Here is a 20,565-nt window from a genome sequence, read left to right as displayed (position 1 = left end):
TGGTTCATCTACGTGTGCAGCACCATCATCATCAGAAAGTCCCTCATCCGAGTATTGAGGAGGAAGCGGCAATGGAGTAGGTAACGGCTGGTTAGCTGAGTCCGGTCGCACGGGTGCATGCGTGACTGAGCCGGACGCAACGTCATGGAACTGTTGCCCAGTCTGTGAGCTGGCAACAACCATAGCAGCGCGGGGATGCACAGCGTCTACTCCAGACTGTCTAGCCTGATGTGGGTGAGCAGTGGCAACCACACTGGGTTGCGGAGGTTGACGCACCGCGTCAAAACAAAACAACTCTGACGGTTGTTGTACCTCACGAACGTCAACGGAAGGCTCCGTGCGTCGCTGAACGTCAACATGCGGCTGGCAGGGCACACTGGAACGCATGGGTGGCAGAACTCTCTCAACTGGAGTGCGCAAGAAGGTCGCCTCAGCGTCCACAGGACGCACAACCGAGCGTGTGGGTGGTTGTAGGCAAGAGGTGCACTAGCTGGTGCGGTAGCAACCTTCTCCGCACGCAAGTCCTGCATAAGAGACGTTAATTGGGACTGCATGTCTTGCAGCAAAGACCACTTAGGGTCTGCAGGAGCAGGTGCGGCGACAGACGGTGTAACTGTCTGAGGCGGTACCGCTTTGCCTCTCTTAGGAGGTGAGCAGTCATCGGAAGACTGCAGCGAGTCCGAACTGACCCAGTGGCTACAGCTGGGCCGTTGGACTTGTGCGGAAGGGACCGACTTGCGCTTCAATGGTCGTGAGACCTTGGTCCATTGTTTCTTGCGAGAAACACCTTCCGAAGACGAGGAATAAATGGGCTCTCTCGTCTTTGTGCGGCAGGGGCGATCTTGGGAAGATGCGCACGATACCACGGATGGAACGTCTGTTCGCTGATTAAAGCCTCTCGAACCCATTGGTCGTACGACATTGCTTCTCCCCTGGACTTTGGAGCTTGCAAGAGGTCCCGGACTAGGAGGACGACAGGCACGAACAGACGAACCCTCAAGCGCAACACTATCCACAACACTATCACTCACTTTAACACTTCCCACTGCACTTTTACACTTCAGCTCCTTCACATCCGCCATGAGCTGGTTACGGTCACTAGCCAGGGACTCAACTCTCTCACCCAGAGCTTGGATGGCATGCATCATATCAGCCATCGAAGGTTCCTGAGTGCCAGAAGGGGGATAAGGAGCAACCACTACAGGGGAAGGAATAGGTTGTGGGGCATGAGGAGAGGAAATGTCAATAGAACGAGAGGAACTTCTCCTAACTCTATCTCTCTCTAGCCTACGTGTATACTTTTGGAATTCGATAAAATCGAATTCCGAAAGCCCAACGCACTCCTCACATCGATCTTCCAATTGACAGGTTTTATCCCGACAATTGGAACAAACAGTGTGAGGGTCAATAGAGGCCTTCGGAAGACGCCTTGAACAGTCCCTAGCATTACACTTCCTAAATTTTGGGACTTGTGAAAGGTCAGCCATTTTGAATTGGTCAAAGGGGAATTCAAAAACTATCAAAAGTCATCAACAAATAATCCGTAATCAAAAAAAGAATGCAAGGATTTTTGAAGAGAAAGCCTGCACAGCGAAAGCTCAAAACTAGAATAGTGTACTTCACCAAATAGTTGTGAAAACAAATCCAGTTAGCAACAGCGAATAAGTAGGTCTTGCCCGTAGCACGACAGAGAGAAAATTGAGTTCTTTGTTTACAATGAGTACTGGGTATCTGGACGACAGATGGCGCTGTTGAAGTACACCCCCTACCTGTGTAGCGATCGCTGGCGAATTTTTCCTTAGAGTTTTTCTGTCGAGCAACAGAGTTGCAGCTATTATAATCACCGGCTAAGTTAAATATTGAAAAATTAAGGCTTTTAGAGAAATTTTAAAAAAATATACTGCAAAATGTGCTGGGGAAAAAAAGGGATTTTGACGAAGGAAAAATCTATTTCTGGGGAGAGACCTGTGGCGCCCGGTGAAAAGTCCTTCTTGTATATCTTTTCTGATAAAACCTTCCAATTATACCAGAGAAAGATAAAAGCATGGAATGCTGAGGTTACAACCCTCGCGCGAGCACCTTTTGGGTGTCGTGTATAAAGCAAAGGCGAGTGAAATCCACTATTCACAGGTTTTCTTCCATTTAGTTAATTCCTTCATCAAAGGGATGGGCCGATACAAAGGCCCTAGCTAAACCCCCATCGCCACACCACCCACGCCACGACGCGAGCGCCATCTGAACATCATCCTTCTTTTTGGAATCGAAAGTGTTGAATTGTTTTGTTGTGCTCTCGGTCTTTTTTTATCAATCGTGGATTTATTTTGTCATGTCCGAAGCTCCATCTTCACACATTCCAATGTTAAGTACCATAGTTTGTTTTGACAGTCTTTTACTGTACCGGGCTTTTGTTTTATATCCAGTATAGTCTGTTTTATTATTCCCATCTGGCCTTTCATGGCGGCCATTGTAAAAAATAACCCCCTGGGGGTTAAGGGTTGGAAATTTCCAAATAGCCTGGGGGTAAAAGGGTTAAGAACCTGCTTAAACAAAATTTTATGAACATTGTGATCATTAGTGCCTTATACATCCCATGCACTAAAATTCCAAAAGAACTCCATAAAAGTACAGTATACTTGTACACCAATGCCTAAGCAATTGAACTATGCATTTTAGTGCTTGCTCATTTTAAACATCTTTAAAATAAAGTTACAATGCTTTTCTACTTAAAATATAGTACATATTGATGATGAGAAAACCATTCACAAAAAGGAGGCATTAAAGTTATTCATATTCAATCTGGATGAATAAAAATACATTAAAAGATTATTAAAATTCCTACAATGCAGTATAAAAGCTATTCTACGTAATTTGTGTCTTTCCCTAATTAATACAAATCTTTAGTTATTTATGTGGATTATCTTTTGGCGAAGCTGGAAGGTAGCTTTTAGACTAAAAGTGTGAGGTGACAACCTTACCTATCTACTTGAGCGGATAGGCCGCGGATGACTGGGGAGTACCCAGCCGACTCTATAAATACTCTCACGGCCGTGAGCTACGACTCTTTTGATTGCAGGCAGGACTTCTGAGGGACAGGTGATGATGGGCCGATTTATATAAAAAACTACAGGTTTATATTAGTTAGGGAAAAATACAAATTATCTCCAAATTTGTCATTTGTTCCCATACTAACAAACCTTACATTATTTATGTGGATGACTCACTCTTAGGAGGGTGGAAGTCCTAATTCTGGCATGGATATTGATCGGGTTTTACCTAATACAGTATAGGGAAAACCTTGACACCTTGCTAAACATAAAAATTGAGCAGGATAATGGCCTGAGCAATTCATTGTCATGAAAGCCATGTACGTCACGTATGAATACATTCCGTGTTTATATAGGAATTAGCAAACGTTTTCCATTGCTTACTTTACGGGAAGCAACGGGGACATGAACAGTATATAAATTTATGATTATACTAGACTACACATGGGAAGTGATAATTACCTGCAGAGGTTGAATCCTGCTTGCAGAAGGACCCATGGTGCTTTACCCCAAGGGAGGGGAAGATGAAGAAAGAAAAATGCCAGACATACTCTCATACATCCCAGTCGTAACCCGGGTAACCAATGCCCTCAACCAACTGCTACTTGTCCTACAAGGAGCCTGACTTATTCTTAAACCACATGTTGAGCAGCCCCCACAGGACCGATAGTAAACATATCGAGTCTCCTGTGGGTCACATCTTTTAAATAGTGGGCTGTAAATGTATTTTGATGTTTCCTCACGCCCGCCTGTAATACCTGTAACACGGAAAAGTTTCGTTTGAATGCCAGGGATGTACTGATGCCCTTAACATTATGGGCTCTAGGTTGTCGAGCAGGAGGAGGATCAGGGACCAGAGCTCTTTCAATCAGATGGCATACCAAGGATAAAACAGTATTCTTAGCTATCCTCCTCTTAATCCTTCCAGAGCTAACAAACAGTGATGTTAGTAGGGGCTGTGTTGCTGCAGTGCGTTCAAGATATCTCAAACTCCTCACTGGGCACAGTATCAATTGATCTGGGTAATTGGCTACAGAACGTAGACTCATAATCTGAAAGGGCACAAATCTAGGATATAATACTTCCGGATTTTGAGTCTTGGCAATGAACTTAAGGAAGAACGCCGAGTGTCACTAAACCCCCATCCCCTTGAAAGGGCGATGTCATATGAGAGGCCATGAAGTTCACTGACTCCCTTTGCCGAGGGTAAAGCGAGCAGCAACACCGTCTTCAAAGTGAAGTATTGGTCAGTTGCATGGCATAATGATTCATAGGGAGGTCCTTTGAAGCACCTCAAAATGTGAACCACGTTCAAGGGAGGAGGCATAATCTCTGACTGAGGGCAAGTGACCTCATAACTCCGTATGAGTAGAGAAAGCTCTAACAAAGAGGAAATATCCACTCTTTTCAACTTAAAGGTGAGGCTCAAGGCAGAGCGATAGCTTTTCACCAAGGAGATTGAAAGGAGCTTTTCCTCCCAAAGTATACAAGGAACTTCACTATGACGGGAATAGAGGCATTGAGAGGAGAGATATTCCTTCCACAACACCAACCACAGAAGATTATATCCATTTTGCCTGGTACACAGAGGCTGAGGACTTACGCAAGTATCTGCACATTTTCTCAACAACTTGTTGCGAAAAGCCCTTCTGAGAGAGGAGATGCTGGATAGTCTCCAGGCGAGAAGTCGAAGCAACTGCAAAGTTCTGTGAAAGATGTTTGCGTGTGATTATTTGAGTAAATCTGGTCGTGGAGGGAGTTCTCTCGGTAGATCTACTAGTAGTTGCAGGAGGTCCAGGAGCCACTCTGTGTGATGCCATAGCAGAGCTACAGGCCGGTAAATCTTCCCGTCTGAGGAAAGGTGATGCCACTTCTCCCAATCTGTGTAATCTTTCGTCTGATGGGAAGACTTTCTGTTGGACGGTGTCTATTAACATACTGAGGTATACCAGTCTCTGCGAAGGATGCAATGATGACTTTTCAAGATTTATCAAGACCCTCAGATCCAGACAAAACTCGAGAAGCATGTCTCAGTGATGAAGAAGGGTTGTCTCCAAGCCTGCCAGAACCAGCCAATCGTCTAGATATCTGAGGAGACGAATGCCGTACCTGTGAGCCCAAGATGACACTAGGACAAACACTCTAGTAAAGGCCCGAAGTGATGTTGCAAGACCGAAGCAGAGAACCTTTAACTGGTATATTCTGTCCTCATGAATGAATCAGAGATACTTCCTTGAAGACGGATGAATTGTGATCTGGAAATATGCATCCTTGAGATCCAGAGTGCACATAAAGTCCGTTAGTCGAACCGCCTGGATGACTGCGTCTGCCGTCTCCATCCTGTACTAAGTCTGTTGAACAAACTTGTTCAGGAGAGAGAGATCAATGACTGGTCTCCAGCCTCCAGATACCTTTTTCACTAGAAAAATTAGACTGTAAAAAGCCTAGAGACCCATCCACAACCTCTTGGAGGGCGCCCTTCTGCAGTATGGTCTAGACTTTGCCAGCTCCTTTGAGGATCCCTTCTGCACCAGCCACACGTTGAGATACTACCACTAGAGAGTTATCGGGTCCTTTGACTGGCCAGACAGTACTACATTGGATTCTTCTCTCTGGTTACGGTTAATTTTCCTTTTGCCTACACATACACCAAATAATCTGGCCTATTCTTTACGTATTCTCCTCTGTCCTCATAAACCTGACAACACTGAGATTACCAAACAATTCTTCTTCACCAAAAGACTAACAACTGCACTGTAATTGTTCAGTGGCTACTTTCCTCTTGGTAAGGGTAGAAGAGACTCTTTTAGCTTTGGTAAGCAGCTCTTCTAGGAGAAGAACACTCCAAAATCAAACCATTGTTCTCTAGTCTTGGTTAGTGTCATGGCCTCTGTAACATGGTCTTCCACTGTCTTGGGTTAGGATTCTCTTGCTTGAGGGTGCACCCAGGCACACTATTCTGTCTTATTTCTCTTCTTCTTGTTTTGTTAAAGTTTTCATAGTGTACAGTATACAGTATAGGAAATATCTATTTTAATATTAATGCTCTTAAAATATTTAATTTTTCCTTGTTCCCTTTCCTCACTGGGCAATTTTCCTTGTTGGAGTCCCTGGGCTTATAGCATCCTTCTTTCCAACTAGGGTTGTAGCTTAGCGAGTAATAATAATAATAGAAGCTTAAGTCTACTGGATCCCGAGTCAGAGGAGGGAGAGATTGAATGAACGGGACATAACACCCTATGGCGACCTCTTCGATCGTCCAGGTATCTGTCCCGTGATGCTGCCACCTCTGCCAGAGGTGCTGTAATCATCCTCCCACAGGTGGTAGGTGATGAAGATTGCCATTCACTAGCGGAAGTGACCACATTGGCCACCCCCTTTCGCTCCCTTCCATCCTCTGAAGGACTTGTTTCCTTTCTGGCCTTTGGACTGAAAGGTACGTCTGGACACCTTAGTAGGTCCTGAGGACCCAGAAGTTGAGGGATTAGAAGTATCCTGCTGACCACATGAAGACTGGGATAGTCTTCCATAGGGCCTTGATGTCATGGCCCTATGGAAGAGAGAATGTTCGACGATTTCTTCCATCGTTAAGCACCCCTCTCGATCTCCTCAGCAACAAAGAGATATGAACCCTCAGGAGTGGAATTTCTCAAACATGAGACTTCCACCTTTGGCATTTGTTTGTCGAATTTCCCAATGACGGCATCCCTTCTCTTGAGTATAGCATTTGCCCACAAGTTGATAACGTGGTGCGACAAAAACTCAAGAGTTCGGGTACCCGACAAAAGGAAAGACTCCTAACACTTCCTAGCGGACTCCTCTGGAAGTCTGGAAGATTGTGGGAGTGCACCATGTCGCACAAGGACCCAACAATAGGTCAAGCCCTGAAACAGCCTGCATGGCGTAATTCACGCTTCTCTCTACGTTGAGGAGCCCAACTGCCGAGAGAGAGGCCTTCAGAGAGAAGAGGATTTAAGTCGGAAGACCCTTCGTCAAGAGATTCCACTGAAGGTTCAAGAGACAGGGTGGAATGTGGTTCCCCCTCGATCTCATAATACTTCCTTTGTAGAATGAAAGGAAGTGGTAAAGACCATGAGGAGGAACCTGCCCTCAAGGAACTGGAAGATCCGACTATCTGGGCAATAGCCTTCCTTTTGGCATCTGTCAGGCCTTTAGACCAGGTAAAGGCTGCACTGGTTATAAGGGGGCTTCTGGGTCTCAAAGATCTCGTCGAGAACCATATCCTTCCCTTCCTGGGTGGTGGTAACATGGCAGCCTTTGGAGGAGAGAAAGGAGATAAATTAGCATTCCATCACCTGTTCCCGAGAAGTCCTGCCTACAATCAAAAGTGACGTAACTCACGACCGTGAGAGTATATATAGAGGTAGCCAACCCCGGCCTACCCGCTCGCTCAATCGGTTAAGCAGGGTTGCCACCTCGCACTTTTAGTCTAATGGCTGCCTTCCAGCTTCGCCACAAGATAATCCACATAAATAACGTATGGTTTGTTAGTATAGGAACAAACCATATTCAGGAGACTCAAGTCATATAATGGTACTGTAGTTTTTATTGTTATTTGAACCCAAATATGCAAAGAGATAAAATAAAACTTCAATATGATAATTAAAAGCCTCTATTAACAATTTTAAGTGATAACTCCAATATCCTACACTTCCTCTCCAGTCATTAACAACAATTGGAAAAGAACAATACTGTAGTTTCTCAAACACTCTAATGAATACTCTTAATAAGGTTCTGCATTTCAAGTTGGGTTATGTTCCAATGCCCCTTTCATTTTTAAAAGAAAAAATTAAGTTTATTACTAACAACTATAAAATACAAGACAAGTAGTTGAAAGTGTCTTTAAAAAGAATACTGTACTTGCATGAACACTACAGTTCCTGTATAGCTAAAACTGAAAAAAGCCAATTCTCAAAAAACTGTATACCACTGTCTTTTAATAGTGAAAAATCAAAATTTATGAATATGGGCAAAAGATACAAAAGTTAGTTGTCACAAGAACTACCAATTTTCAAACAGTTTGCTCAAGTATTTACTGTATGTAAAATGTTATTTTCATTAGTAAAATAAATTTTTGAATATACTTACCCGATAATCATGTAGCTGTCAACTCCGTTGCCCGACAGAATTCTACGGAAGGGATACGCCAGCGATCGCTATACAAGAGGGGGGTGTACTCACAAGCGCCACCTGTGGCCAGGTACTGCAGTACTTCTTGTTGACACCACCTCAATTTTTCCTCGGTCCACTGGTTCTATGGGGAGGAAGGGTGGGTCAATTAAATCATGATTATCGGGTAAGTATATTCAAAAATTTATTTTACTAATGAAAATAACATTTTTCAATATTAATCTTACCCGATAATCATGTAGCTGATTCACACCCAGGGAGGTGGGTGAAAACCAGTGTACATGTATATCAAAAAGCTAAGTATCCCGTATTTCATATTATCAGTTATTCAAAATAACAATGAAATTATAAGTACCTGGTAAGGAAGTCGACTTGAGCCATTACTCTGCCTTAAATAAGTTCGTCTTCCTTACTGAGCGCAGCGTTCCTCTTAGGAGGCTGAACAACTCTAAGGTGCTGAAGTATCAAGGGCTGCAACCCATACTAAAGGACCTCATCACAACCTTTAACCTCGGCGCTTCTCAAGAAAGAATTGACCACCCGCCAAATCAACAAGGATGTGGAAGGCTTCTTAGCCGACCATACAACCCATAAAAAGTATTCAAGAGAAAGGTTAAAAGGTTATGGGATTATGGGAATGTAGTGGCTGAGCCCCCGCCTACTACTGCATTCGTTGCTACGAATGGTCCCAGGGTGTAGCAGTACTCGTAAAGAGACTGGACATCTTTGAGATAGAATGATGCGAACACTGACTTGCTTCTCCAATAGGTTGCATCCATAACACTCTGCAGAGAACGGTTCTGTTTGAAGGCCACTGAAGTAGCCACAGCTCTCACTTCATGTGTCCTTACCTTCAGCAAAGCAAGGTCTTCTTCCTTCAGATGAGAATGTGCTTCCCTAATCAGAAGCCAGAATAGTAAGAAACTGAGTTCTTAGACCTTGGAAAAGAAGGCTTCTTGATAGCACACCATAAGGCTTCTGATTGTTCTCGTAAAGGTTAAGACCTTTTTAGATAGTACTTAAGAGCTCTAACTGGGCAAAGTACTCTCTCCAGTTCATTCCCCACCAAGTTGGACAGGCTTGGGATCTCGAACGACTTAGGCCAAGGACGTGAAGGAAGCTCGTTTAGCAAAAACCGAGCTGCAAGGAACATGTAGCCGTTTCAGATGTGAAAACTATGATCCTGCTGAAGGCGTGGATCTCACTTACTCTTTTAGCTGTTGTCAAGCACACGAGGGAAAGAGTTTTTAATGTGAGGTCCTAAAAAGAGGCTGATTGGAGAGGTTCAAATCTTGATGACATAAGGAACCTTAGGACCACGTCTAGATTCCAGCCTGGAGTGGACAACCGACGTTCCTTTGAGGTCTCAAAAGACCTAGGGAGGTCCTGTAGATCTTTGTTGGTGGAAAGATCCAAGCCTCTGTGGCGGAAAACCGCTGCCAACATACTTCTGTAACCCTTGATCGTAGGAGCTGAAAGGGATCTTACTTTCCTTAGATGTAACAGGAAGTCAGCAATCTGGGTTACAGTGGTACTGGTTGAGGAAACTGCATCGGTCTTGTACCAGCTTCGGAAGACTTCCCCTTGAGACTGATAGACTCTGAGAGTGGATGTTCTCCTTGCTCTGGCAATCGCTCTGGCTGCCTCCTTCGAAAAGCCCCTAGCTCTTGAGAGTCTTTCGAAAGTTTGAAGGCAGTCAGACGAAGAGCGTGGAGGTTTGGGTGTACCTTCTTTACGTGAGGTTGACGTAGAAGGTTCACTCCTAGAGGAAGAGTCCTGGGAATGTCGACCAGCCATTGCAGTACCTCTATGAACCATTCTCTCGCGGGCCAGAGCGGAGCCAACCAACGTCAGCCGTGTCCCTTTGCGAGAGGAGAACTTCTGAAGTACCCTGTTGACAATCTTGAACGGCGGGAATGCATACAGGTCGAGATGGGACCAGTCCAGCAGAAAAGCATCCACGTGAACTGCTGCTGGGTCTGGAATCGGAGAACAATACAACAGGAGTCTCTAGGTTATCGAGGTAGCGAACAGATCTATGGTTGGCTGACCCCACAGGGCCCAAAGTCTGCTGCAAACATTCTTGTGAAGGGTCCACTCTGTGGGGATGACCTGACCCTTCCGGCTGAGGCGATCTGTCATGACATTCATACCGCCCTGAATGAACCTCGTTACCAGCGTGAGCTTTCGATCTTTTGACCAGATGAGGAGGTCCCTTGCGATCTAGAACAACTTCCACGAAAGAGTCCCTCCCTGCTTGGAGATGTAAGCCAGGGCTGTGGTGTTGTCAGAGTCCACCTCCACCACCTTGTTAAGCTGGAGGGACTTGAAGTTTATCAAGGCCAGAAGAACCGCCAACAACTCCTTGCAATTGATGTGAAGTGTCCTTTGCTCCTGATTCCATGTTCCCGAGCATTCCTGTCCGTCCAAAGTCGCACCCCAGCCCGTGTCTGATGCGTCCGAGAGGAGACGGCGGTCGGGTTTCTGAACAGCCAAAGGTAGACTTCCTTGAGAAGAAAGCTGTTCTTACACCACGCGAGAGTAGACCTCCTCTCTTCGGAAACAGGAACTGAGACCGTCTCTAGCGTCATGTCCTTTATCCAGTGAGCAGCTAGATGATACTGAAGGGGGCGGAGGTGGAGTCTCCCTAACACGATGAACAGGGCCAGCGATGAAAGTGTCCCTGTTAGACTCATCCACTACCTGACTGAGCATCGGTTCCTTCTCAGCATGCTCTGGATGCATTCTAGGGCTTGGAAGATCCTTGGGGCCGACGGAAAAGCCCGAAAAGCTCGACTCTGAAGATCCATACCCAGGTAGACAATGGTCTGGGATGGGACGAGCTGGGACTCCTCAAAATTGACCAGGAGGCCCAGTTCCTTGGTCAGATCCATAGTCCATCTGAGAATCTCCAGACAGCGACGACTTGTGGGAGCTCTTAAAAGCCAGTCGTCTGACGGAGCCGGACACAAGATCATGGTACTGCTGCACAGTCTGTGAACTGTCAACCATGGGGAAGCGAGGAAGTACAGTGACAACCCGAAGCTGTCTAGACTGTCTGGGTCGTACAGACAACTCCTTATCGGGTTGCTGAGGTTGCCGCACTGCGTCACAACAAGTCACTTCTGCTGGTTGTTGAACGTCTTCCCAGTGACACACTGACTCCGTAAACAAAAAATCCTCTAACAAGGACTAAGCTTGGACTGCATGTCTTGCAACACAGCTCAAGGTCTATGGGAGCAGGTGTGGTAACAGACGGGGTTAGCGACTGAAGTGGAACCATTACCTTCCCTGGAAGCATGTTATGCTTAAATAAAAGTCCATAGGAGGCTACGCAGCTAAAGGCTCCTCTCCAAATGACAGAGTCCTCAAGGGAATATCAGAAGGAGGGAGAAAAGCACTTTCTCATCTACAGGGACCATATCCGAGAAAAGCTAAGTTCTCTCAGTGAGGGTTTCACTGGTGCAAAAGCAGCAGACTAGAAGGCAACGTTATGAAACTGCTTGGCAGTCTAGTGAGTTGGCAACAACCAAAGATGTGTGACTGAGAAGCATGCGGTAAGGTATGCAGAGCATGCTGTATGCAGAGCATGCTGTATGCAGAGCATGCTGTATGTAGAGCATGCTGTAAGGTAAGCAGAGCATGTTGCATGGCGGGTAACATTTCTCAGAAATTCCATGACCAGTGCTAGATTGAGTAATATCGCATTACTGTCCATTGAAAGTGCACGTGCCGAGGGAATTGCACTAAATATACGTACTATAATCTACTTCACCTCAGGAAAGGGAAACTCGCCCTGTTGGCAACACTGCATTACTTCATGCATGCTTGCATGGGGTTTTAATATCAACATAATATTTACATTATATTCATAACTCATGATTCATTTTTGTTTTGAAGATATTTTTGCCATATTTTTGCGATTTTGTTAAAAAAATATTGCAAGGAATACATATATTTTTTTTTTTTTTTTTTTTTTTAAGTAATACGAATAACCTCCATTATCATAATGTTTGTGTAGGCATACATGTATATGTTTTACAAATGCAAGTTATGAAAGTAATGAGGTGTTATTATTGTCATTTGTTATTTCAAAGTTGAATGGGAAGAGGCTCAAGCTGAGGAGAAAGTGGCAGATGCATGCGTTGAGGTGGCTGACTCATAGCATGAGGTTCCTGCCTCAAGAGTTGCGCTTGCCTCAAGGGTTGAGGTGGATGCGCAGTAGCAGGTTCCTGTCTCACGAGTTGAGGTTCTTGAGGTGTGAGCTGCGAGAGTTGGGGTAGCGGCTGCGCAGAACGCAGTTCCTGTCTCACGAGTTGAGGTTCTTGAGGTGCTAGCCTCAAGAGTTGAGGCTCTCGCCTTGAGGAAAGTTGAGGTAGCAGCTGCGAGAGCTGAGGTGGCTGCCTCAAGGATGGTAGAGGTTGTCGTACCTCAAGAGGTTGTTGCCTCGAAGATGGTCTAACTGCAAGAAACTCTTGCCTCAAAGGAAGAGGAGGATGTAAGGCATAAGACTCCTGTTCCCATTGTTGAGGTTGCCTTAAGGAAGGTGGAGGTTGCTGCACAACGCTGGTAACTGGCAACTCCCAACGCGGCAGCTTACGCATGGAGGTAGCCTGAGGAACCTCAACCTCATACGTCTGGCAGATTGTACTGCGCAGAGGAGGAGGAGCGTTCGCAGGAGGAGGTGTATTAACCTCCTCTGCCTGAAACTCCTGCATCAACACCGCAAGCTGAGACTGCATTGACTGGAGCAAAAACCACTAGAGTTTAAGAAAGACAACAACAAACGGAGCTACTGTCCGTTGAGACTGAGGGTCTAAAACAGCTGGTGCGGCAACAGACGGAGCTACTGCCTGTTGCGATACCACCTTGCCTCTCTGGGAGGTGTGCAGTTGTCGTACTGCAGCAAGTCCGAACTGACCCAGTGCTAATGGCTACACCTAGGAGTTGGACTTGTGCGGAAGGGACCGACTTGCACTTAAAAGCTGCAAGATTGGTCCATGGTTTCTGCGAGAAACCTCTACCGCAGACGAGGAAAGAAAGGGCTCTCTCGTCTTTGTGTGGGTGGGGTGATCACGTCGGCAACGTGTGTAGATACACCCGAAACCACGGAGGGAAAAACGTCTGTTCGTCGATCAAGGCCTGCTGAACCCATAAGTCCTTCGACATTACTTCTCCCCTGGGCTTGGGAGCTTGTAAGAGGTCCCAGACTAGGCGAACAACTGGCACGAACAGACGAACCCTCGAACGCAACACTGTAACACTTTGCGCTTATCACTTATCACTTTTGATTTTCTGTTTGCACTTATTTCACCGAACTCGAAACTTTAAGTGGTTTGTACCTGAAACACGCAATTCTATCCTTCCTTAAAAGTTAATAATTGCGAAAATAGAATTACAATGTAACAGAAAAATCTAATGAAAGATAAATAATTCAGTGGCTGGAAAGAGACTAAACACTAGATCAAATAAACTACGTTTAAAATCTCTCACCGCATAAAGCTTGAGAACAAGAATAAAACTCTAGAAACGTTTACCTTCTTCCCCTAAAGAGACTAGGGAGAAGAGCAAAAACGATAACAACGTTACTCGCTTGAACGAAACGTTTATCCTCCTCTCTCTCCCTCCGTCTCTATCTCTCTCTCTCTCTCTCTTGACTTAGAACCTGAGAGAAGAGCCCAATCATATATATCGTTAAAACATATTATTGTTAAAGGAAAAAAACTGAAAGATTTCCCAAATAAAAAGTTCCTTTATTAGAATTAAAACCATTAAGCTAAGAAAGAATGAACAAAACGCTAGAAACGGTTTACTCTTACTGCAACGTGACACCGTGAAAATTCTCTCTCTATCGTAACGATAGAGCGCAAGTTGAACGTTCTGAACGTCAACAACTGCAGAGACAAAACAAAACGTTAGTTCCACTTTGAAAACAGTACGAGACTATCAAAGAAATTCTTTCAAAAACATTAAAATAGCATAATATGTTAACAGGTAAAACCGAAATGACGGGCTCAATGTTAATTAACTTCGGTACAAGAAAAGACCGCCTACTATTAGGAAAGGTCGAATATAAACAACTATAAAAATTAATTTTAATAAGTTTATAAAAAAGGAAGTTAATCGAAGAGGCCTATAAAAGGCGGAGAGATATAAAATAAATCTATAACTTTTGTTAAGCAAAATTAAGAAAGAGAGTCTATACTCTCTTAGACACCAACACTTCCGTCTAAGGGAAGGGTCGGCCATTTAAAGGTGAAAGAGAGCTCATACTCTCTTCGTCACCATAATTAATCAAATTAATTCCAAAAGCTAGCTAAGCTAATAATAAAACTTCCTGAATAGCGAAAGCTAAAATCTAGAGCAAATACATCACCAAATCGTGAGCAAAAACTCCAGAATCAACAGCGTATCCATGTAGGTCTAGCCGGAGGCACGACAGAGGAAAAATTGAGGTGGTGTCAACAAGAAGTACTACAGTACCTGGCCACAGGTGGCGCTTGTGAGTACACCCCCCTCTTGTATAGCGATCGCTGGCGTATCCCTTCCGTAGAATTCTGTCGGGCAACGGAGTTGACAGCTACATGATTATCGGGTAAGATTAATATTGAAAATTGCTCTTACACTCCTAGCATATATAACTAACTATAGGCTAACATTTATATCTGATTCTAATGAATTTCAATCACTACAACTTACTTTAGATTTTTATATCAGCAGATTATTGCATTTAATTTCCTAGCATTACTGTATTTCACAATAAGCATTATACATCGAAAATATATCAAAAAAGCTGTCTCCTTTCATAGAAATAGGATAAAAAATTAAAATCAATAATGATGAAATATGCAATGCTATATCCTAAAATGTAAACATTTCAAATATATCACAACCCAGAGAAATTCTATATGCAGTATGTAGGCTATGCATGTTTGCAATGAAGGCTTGAGCAGTTCATAAGATCAGGTTTATCTAAGTTGAGTGCTGGGGTTGGGATTGCCTCTGGGATAACAGGCAAAGGCACAAAATGTCTGGAAAGATAATTCTGCTCCCTTTGGTGCAATAAAGCTCTTTACTCCAACTTTGAGTCCTCAACATCAATAACCCAGGTAAGATATCTCTTTGGCTACTGAGCTTCTTCAAGAAAAGAATGTCGATTTTTGCATGGCTGCTGTGAGAATAATATTCTGATAAAACTGGGATTTAGAAAATTTCTCTCTAAAATAGCCAAAAATATTTCCAGGATTTAAAAGATATTGGAAGACTTAGTTATTGTAACTAACAGACATAAAAGTCAGAGAGTTTAAAATGCAACACACTACATCCCTTGTCAGGTGTTTGATTTTCTTACTTTTTTAGTAAACTCCAAACATCAGCCCTCAAATACTGCTTCTCTCAAGCCCATAGAAAATTTTATAAAAAGTGGAAAGTTATTTTTAGACTCCCTTGCAGAGTTTCTATGGGGAGCTATCTTTCCTCTGAGTGAGAAATATCAAACTGAAAAATTAAGCAGTTTTATGTCAACTATAACTAACGATTAATATATGATACTTTAACTACTAGCGATACTGAAATTCTTTATATGAAATGCACGAGTGCTGGCTAGTTTGGTATTTTTTTCGATATGTTTAATAGGATCTGGGGCATAATAACTTATATATCAATCAATTAAAATGTGAAGTCTATGTCTTACTCTAAGTACATTCTTTATATTTGGGAGACTGATGGTGAGTTATCGCATAAGCATTGCTTGCACTCTCTTTGGCCAGGTTTTCTGTTTTTTTGTATGACAATCATTACCCGGCTTTTTTAACCAATTAAGAGTTTCCTAATATTTATGCACAAGTAAAGGTACCCTGACACTTGCACGAATTTGTGGCACGCATTGTCACGACTCTAGTCGTGAACTGGCGTGAACTCGTCGTGAACTGGAGTGAACTGGTCGTGAACCTGTCGTGACATCGTGGCATGTCGTGACGAGAATTTTGAACAGTTCAAAATTTTGGTCAAGACAAAATTTCGTGAATGCGGCGTGAACTATGCGCGAACTGTTCGTGAACTCGTCGGGACGATGCGGGAAGTGCGCAAACTATGCATGAACTCGTCGTGCCAGTTCGTGTCAATGTGGACAGGTGGGCTGTGATTCTGAGGTAATTTTTTTTTTTTTAATTTTCCAGTTCGTGCCACTAAATGTCACGACTTGCCACGACAAATTCGTGGCAAAAAGTCGTGCAAGTGTCAGCCTGGCATTACAGGATGTTGTTCTACAACAGCCATTTTTTTTCTAACCTCCCCTTCAGTTAGAGTTTAATCTATTTCAAAATTTAATACAATTTCTTCTATGTCCGCAATTCATGATAATGAAATCGTTCTCCATTTAGTGTATAGCTAGTGTATTGTTATTCAAGTGGAAGTAAAAATTAACCCCAAAATTATGACGAATGGGGAGAGTGAGTGCAGCTCAGCAGGCACCGCTTGCCAGTACATAGGAGCAGTGATCTTTTCATTTTTGCGAGAGAAGTGAACTACGGCAAAGCAGAAAATATTATTGAAGACGACGTTTAGTGAATCATAGATAATTATGATACTTTAATTTTCATCAACTTGAATGAACCATATTTTTCCAACTGGTTATCTTGTGTTTATTTTGCAGTTCTGATGATTGTCATTATAGCAAAAAACTTGTTTTTGGCATTTCCCCATCCATAAAAACCCACTTTCCCACTGTGGTCATCCCTAATTGTCTTTATATAAGGGTATCCAAAAACTCACCAACAGGTAGTCTGCCCAATAATTAAGGTCAGAAATGCATAAAACACAAGATAGTGGGTGGGAAAAATATATGGCTCATGTATTTGGCTAAAAATTAAAGTATCATATATTTACCTAATTAACATCACCTTCCTCAAAATGCTTTAAGCTCGAGGTGTGACTTTGGTCTTAGCATTCAAAAATATCAGTTACTGAAAAGTACTTTTGGGAACTAAAGATGCATTAGGAAGTGGCATATTTGGTACTAGTGACAGCATTGAATGGATCTACCTTAGAGTGTTGGTGAAAGCTAAAGCATTATGCTGCACTTGATACAGTATAATATCTATGTGGATAGAAGACCCACCAAGTAATAATGACACAGTATTTGACCTCTCAAAATCAAAATAAGTTCTAAGTCTATGCATGCTTAAGATAACACTCAATCAGTGAAGGACAGGTAGGGCAATATGCTTTATGTTAAATTAGGTTGCATCCCTATAGCCTCTGTACCTCTCCCTAACATTTAAATCATTCAATAAGAAAGTGTCCTGTCTAGTTAGTTAGGACAAAATGAGCAAAAATTAACGCATGCAATGTCGCCAGTAAACATAGAGACCTCACGTTACCCAACCCCTAATCTAACTTTGAATAGTGTCCTTACTTATCGGTAAAGGGGCTTTGCCCACCAAACATTAAGGAATTTGCTGTCCAGCACCCCTCCACTAACTTAAAACTGACACTGATCTAAGTCATCATACTTCGACTCATCGAGCATGGTAATATCTCTATGTGGTGCATATATAAATATATACTGATACAATATCCCTGGCTAGGGTAGGTATGGATATATTTCTACAATTACCAGTCAGTTTTATTGTAATGTCAGTCACTAGTTTTTCTATCAAAGATCTCTAATCTTATAGATTTGCAAGGGCTTCTTTTGTGCTTTGAGGATGTTCTTCTACTACTACTGGCATTATTTTAAAATATTGGGAGCCTTTGTATGTCAGCGGCCAGTTATCGTGTGGACATCAACTACCCTAAACTCTGCCTCCTAACCTAAGCTACAAGTCGTATCCTTACCTACTTACCTAACGGGTGGGGGGCTAACGCCCCCCTTTACACTGCCGTATTCTAAGGTAGCTGTAATCATACATGCAGGTGGCTGCTATCATACATACACTCCTAATATTGTTCCCCAGCTTAAAAGCATTGGTTTTAAATGGGGTCCGGAATATTTTTAATGAATCTAATTTTGCGGTAGGAGTCACTAATAAAAAGTCGTTTGCCCTCAAATATTGGTCAAACCGACAAATTACGAGGTAAGCAATTTTTGGGTAAAGGTTTACTAACAAATAAATGAAAAATCTACGGTTAGTATAGGATATAGATAATTTGTGCAGTTTTCCATGGATTTACAATATGCCCAAGAACATAATGTATAGAGAAGAAAAGGTTCGTTTTACTATTATATACCATTTTCGCAGTATGTTTTCTCCACCCCATGTTCCCACTGGGGGTCCCCCGTTGTCAGTGGTGTGTGTGTGTGTGTGTGTGTGTATATATATATATATATATATATATATATATATATATATATATATATATATATATATATATTACATTAAGTATTTATTTGTGACAAAAATAAGTCCCATCTTCGATGGTAACAGGCATTTTTCTATAGAAAAAAAAAATGGTTTTTGTTTCCCTAGGTTACATTGCCTTGTAATACAGTACAATAATACCAGAATGTGATACTGTTAGATCAAATTCATTTGCTATGTATTAACATAAAATTAGTAGTTATATGGTCTACTCATTGGAATCTAGAAACAATACAGTTAAAAACTTGTACCACCTATCCTTGTATAGAATTCCCTCTAGTTTTGGACTTTGCTACACTAATGCATAAATTTTGTTTTGATCTGCTGCAGAACTTACTTCAAATCGCGCTGAGGCAGCTTTCCGTTTATCTTCAATAAAACTACCTAGTAATTTAGGCATCGTTGCACAGCCGTGGTTTCACCGTTTATCAAAATTTTCCTTAATGATCTTCTCCACACAAGATATATACAAATTATCTTTACACCAGGTTAGACACAGATCCCCTCACCAACTAGCCAACTGTTTCGCTTCAACGTATCGCGTGATACTAATAACTAAGCTCAGGTGAATCAGCTGATTCGAGATAAACAAACTCAAGTGACATTTCTAGGGTTGCCAGGTTGCCAATTATACCAGTTTCATTTATTTTCAAGGGTAATTGTGTTTAAAATATTCAAATGGTTGCAGGCATACTAATATATCAAACATTATTGTAAATATTTTGACGAAGATATTTTACGAACTATTTCTGCAGAAAAAAAAATATTTGCAACTATCAAAATTGTTAAGATAGATCAGAAGGGAAACAGATCAGTCTATCTGCCATGGCACTTATCCTAATTTTGCGAGGCAGCGGAGATAAAAAAAAAAAAAAAGAATAAAAATGAAAAAATAAAAGGGGATTTTTCATCTCCCGTTCCTCTTTGCCGGAGGGATTCAGCCGTTCGTTCGTTCGTTTAAGACTGCCCAGGCCTTGTGCCCGGACGGGGGCTCTTTGACCACCAGTCTTTGCCCCCAGTTAGGATTCAGCTGAGTTTGCTTGGACTGCCAGGGTGCCACAGCAAATACCTCTCTGTTTTCTGCCACAAAATTAGCTTCATGTACTACCTCAGTGGTCACCAAGATGACCCCAGGTAGCAGCATTGCTTATCGAAACTGCATCAAAATCACTCTTCGTTCACTCATATTTCTAGCACACTCTTTTGCATCTCTCAGATTTATCCTCCTGTCACCTAGGGTTTTCTTCCCTCCATCCATTCACCAAAACCACGGCTTTCCACGTGCTCTTCTCCAATCAACTCTTGCATTTGTCACCTTCAGCAGACGGCCATTTTCTGTCCTCCTTGCATGGCCAATTAAACTACCTCCACACATTTATATCCATACTAGCTGCTAATTCATTTCTCATCTTTTCGTCTTCACCTTCACTACTTTGTTCCTAACACTGTCTAATCGAGACACAGCAGCCATATATTCCTCAGGCACTTCATCTCGAGTATATCCAATTTCTATCTATCCGTCACTTTCATTCCCCACAACTCTGATCCATATATCACAGTTGATACAATCACTTTCTAATACAGAACTCGCATTACATTCACCCATAACCCTCTATTCTTCATCACTCCCTTCACTGCCCTCACCACTTTACATCCTTCATTCACTCTCTGGCGTACATCTGCTTCCACACCACCATTTACAGTAATAACAGAACCCAAGTGCTTAAACTTATCTACTTCCTCAAGTAACTCTCCATTCAACAGGACATTAAATCTAGCACCACCCCCAATTCTTGTACTACTCATAACCTACTCTTATCCACATTAACTGGAATCTTCCTTTTCTCACACACACTTCCAAACTCTGTCACTAATTGACACAGCTTCTCATCAGAGTCTGCAACCAATACAGTATCATTTGTATACAATAATTGATTCACCTCCCACTCATGACCACTCTTTTCTATCCATTTTAATCCTCGACCAACACTCCAGCATTTACCTCTCTT

The 20,565-nt window shown here is 42.6% G+C and overlaps 1 protein-coding gene across 3 annotated transcripts in view; it reads right to left on the bottom strand.

Annotated features, from left to right (window-relative positions):
* Positions 1–19,102, bottom strand: part of Seipin (lipid droplet biogenesis associated protein seipin) — a 169,482-nt gene extending 150,380 nt beyond the window's left edge. For all 3 annotated transcript variants that reach the window (XM_068383600.1, XM_068383603.1, XM_068383601.1), the window contains exon 1: positions 18,894–19,102. In XM_068383600.1, the coding sequence (XP_068239701.1) occupies positions 18,894–18,956 (63 nt within the window). In that variant the 5' untranslated portion in view covers positions 18,957–19,102. The remainder of the gene's footprint in view (positions 1–18,893) is intronic.
* Positions 19,103–20,565: the final 1,463 nt, after the last annotated feature.

This window comes from Palaemon carinicauda, chromosome 11, assembly GCF_036898095.1.
Source record: "Palaemon carinicauda isolate YSFRI2023 chromosome 11, ASM3689809v2, whole genome shotgun sequence".
In the NCBI taxonomy this organism is placed as follows: Eukaryota; Metazoa; Arthropoda; class Malacostraca; order Decapoda; family Palaemonidae; genus Palaemon; species Palaemon carinicauda.
Note: the sequence above shows the minus strand (reverse complement) of the source record. Positions and strands in the feature narration are given on the sequence as shown.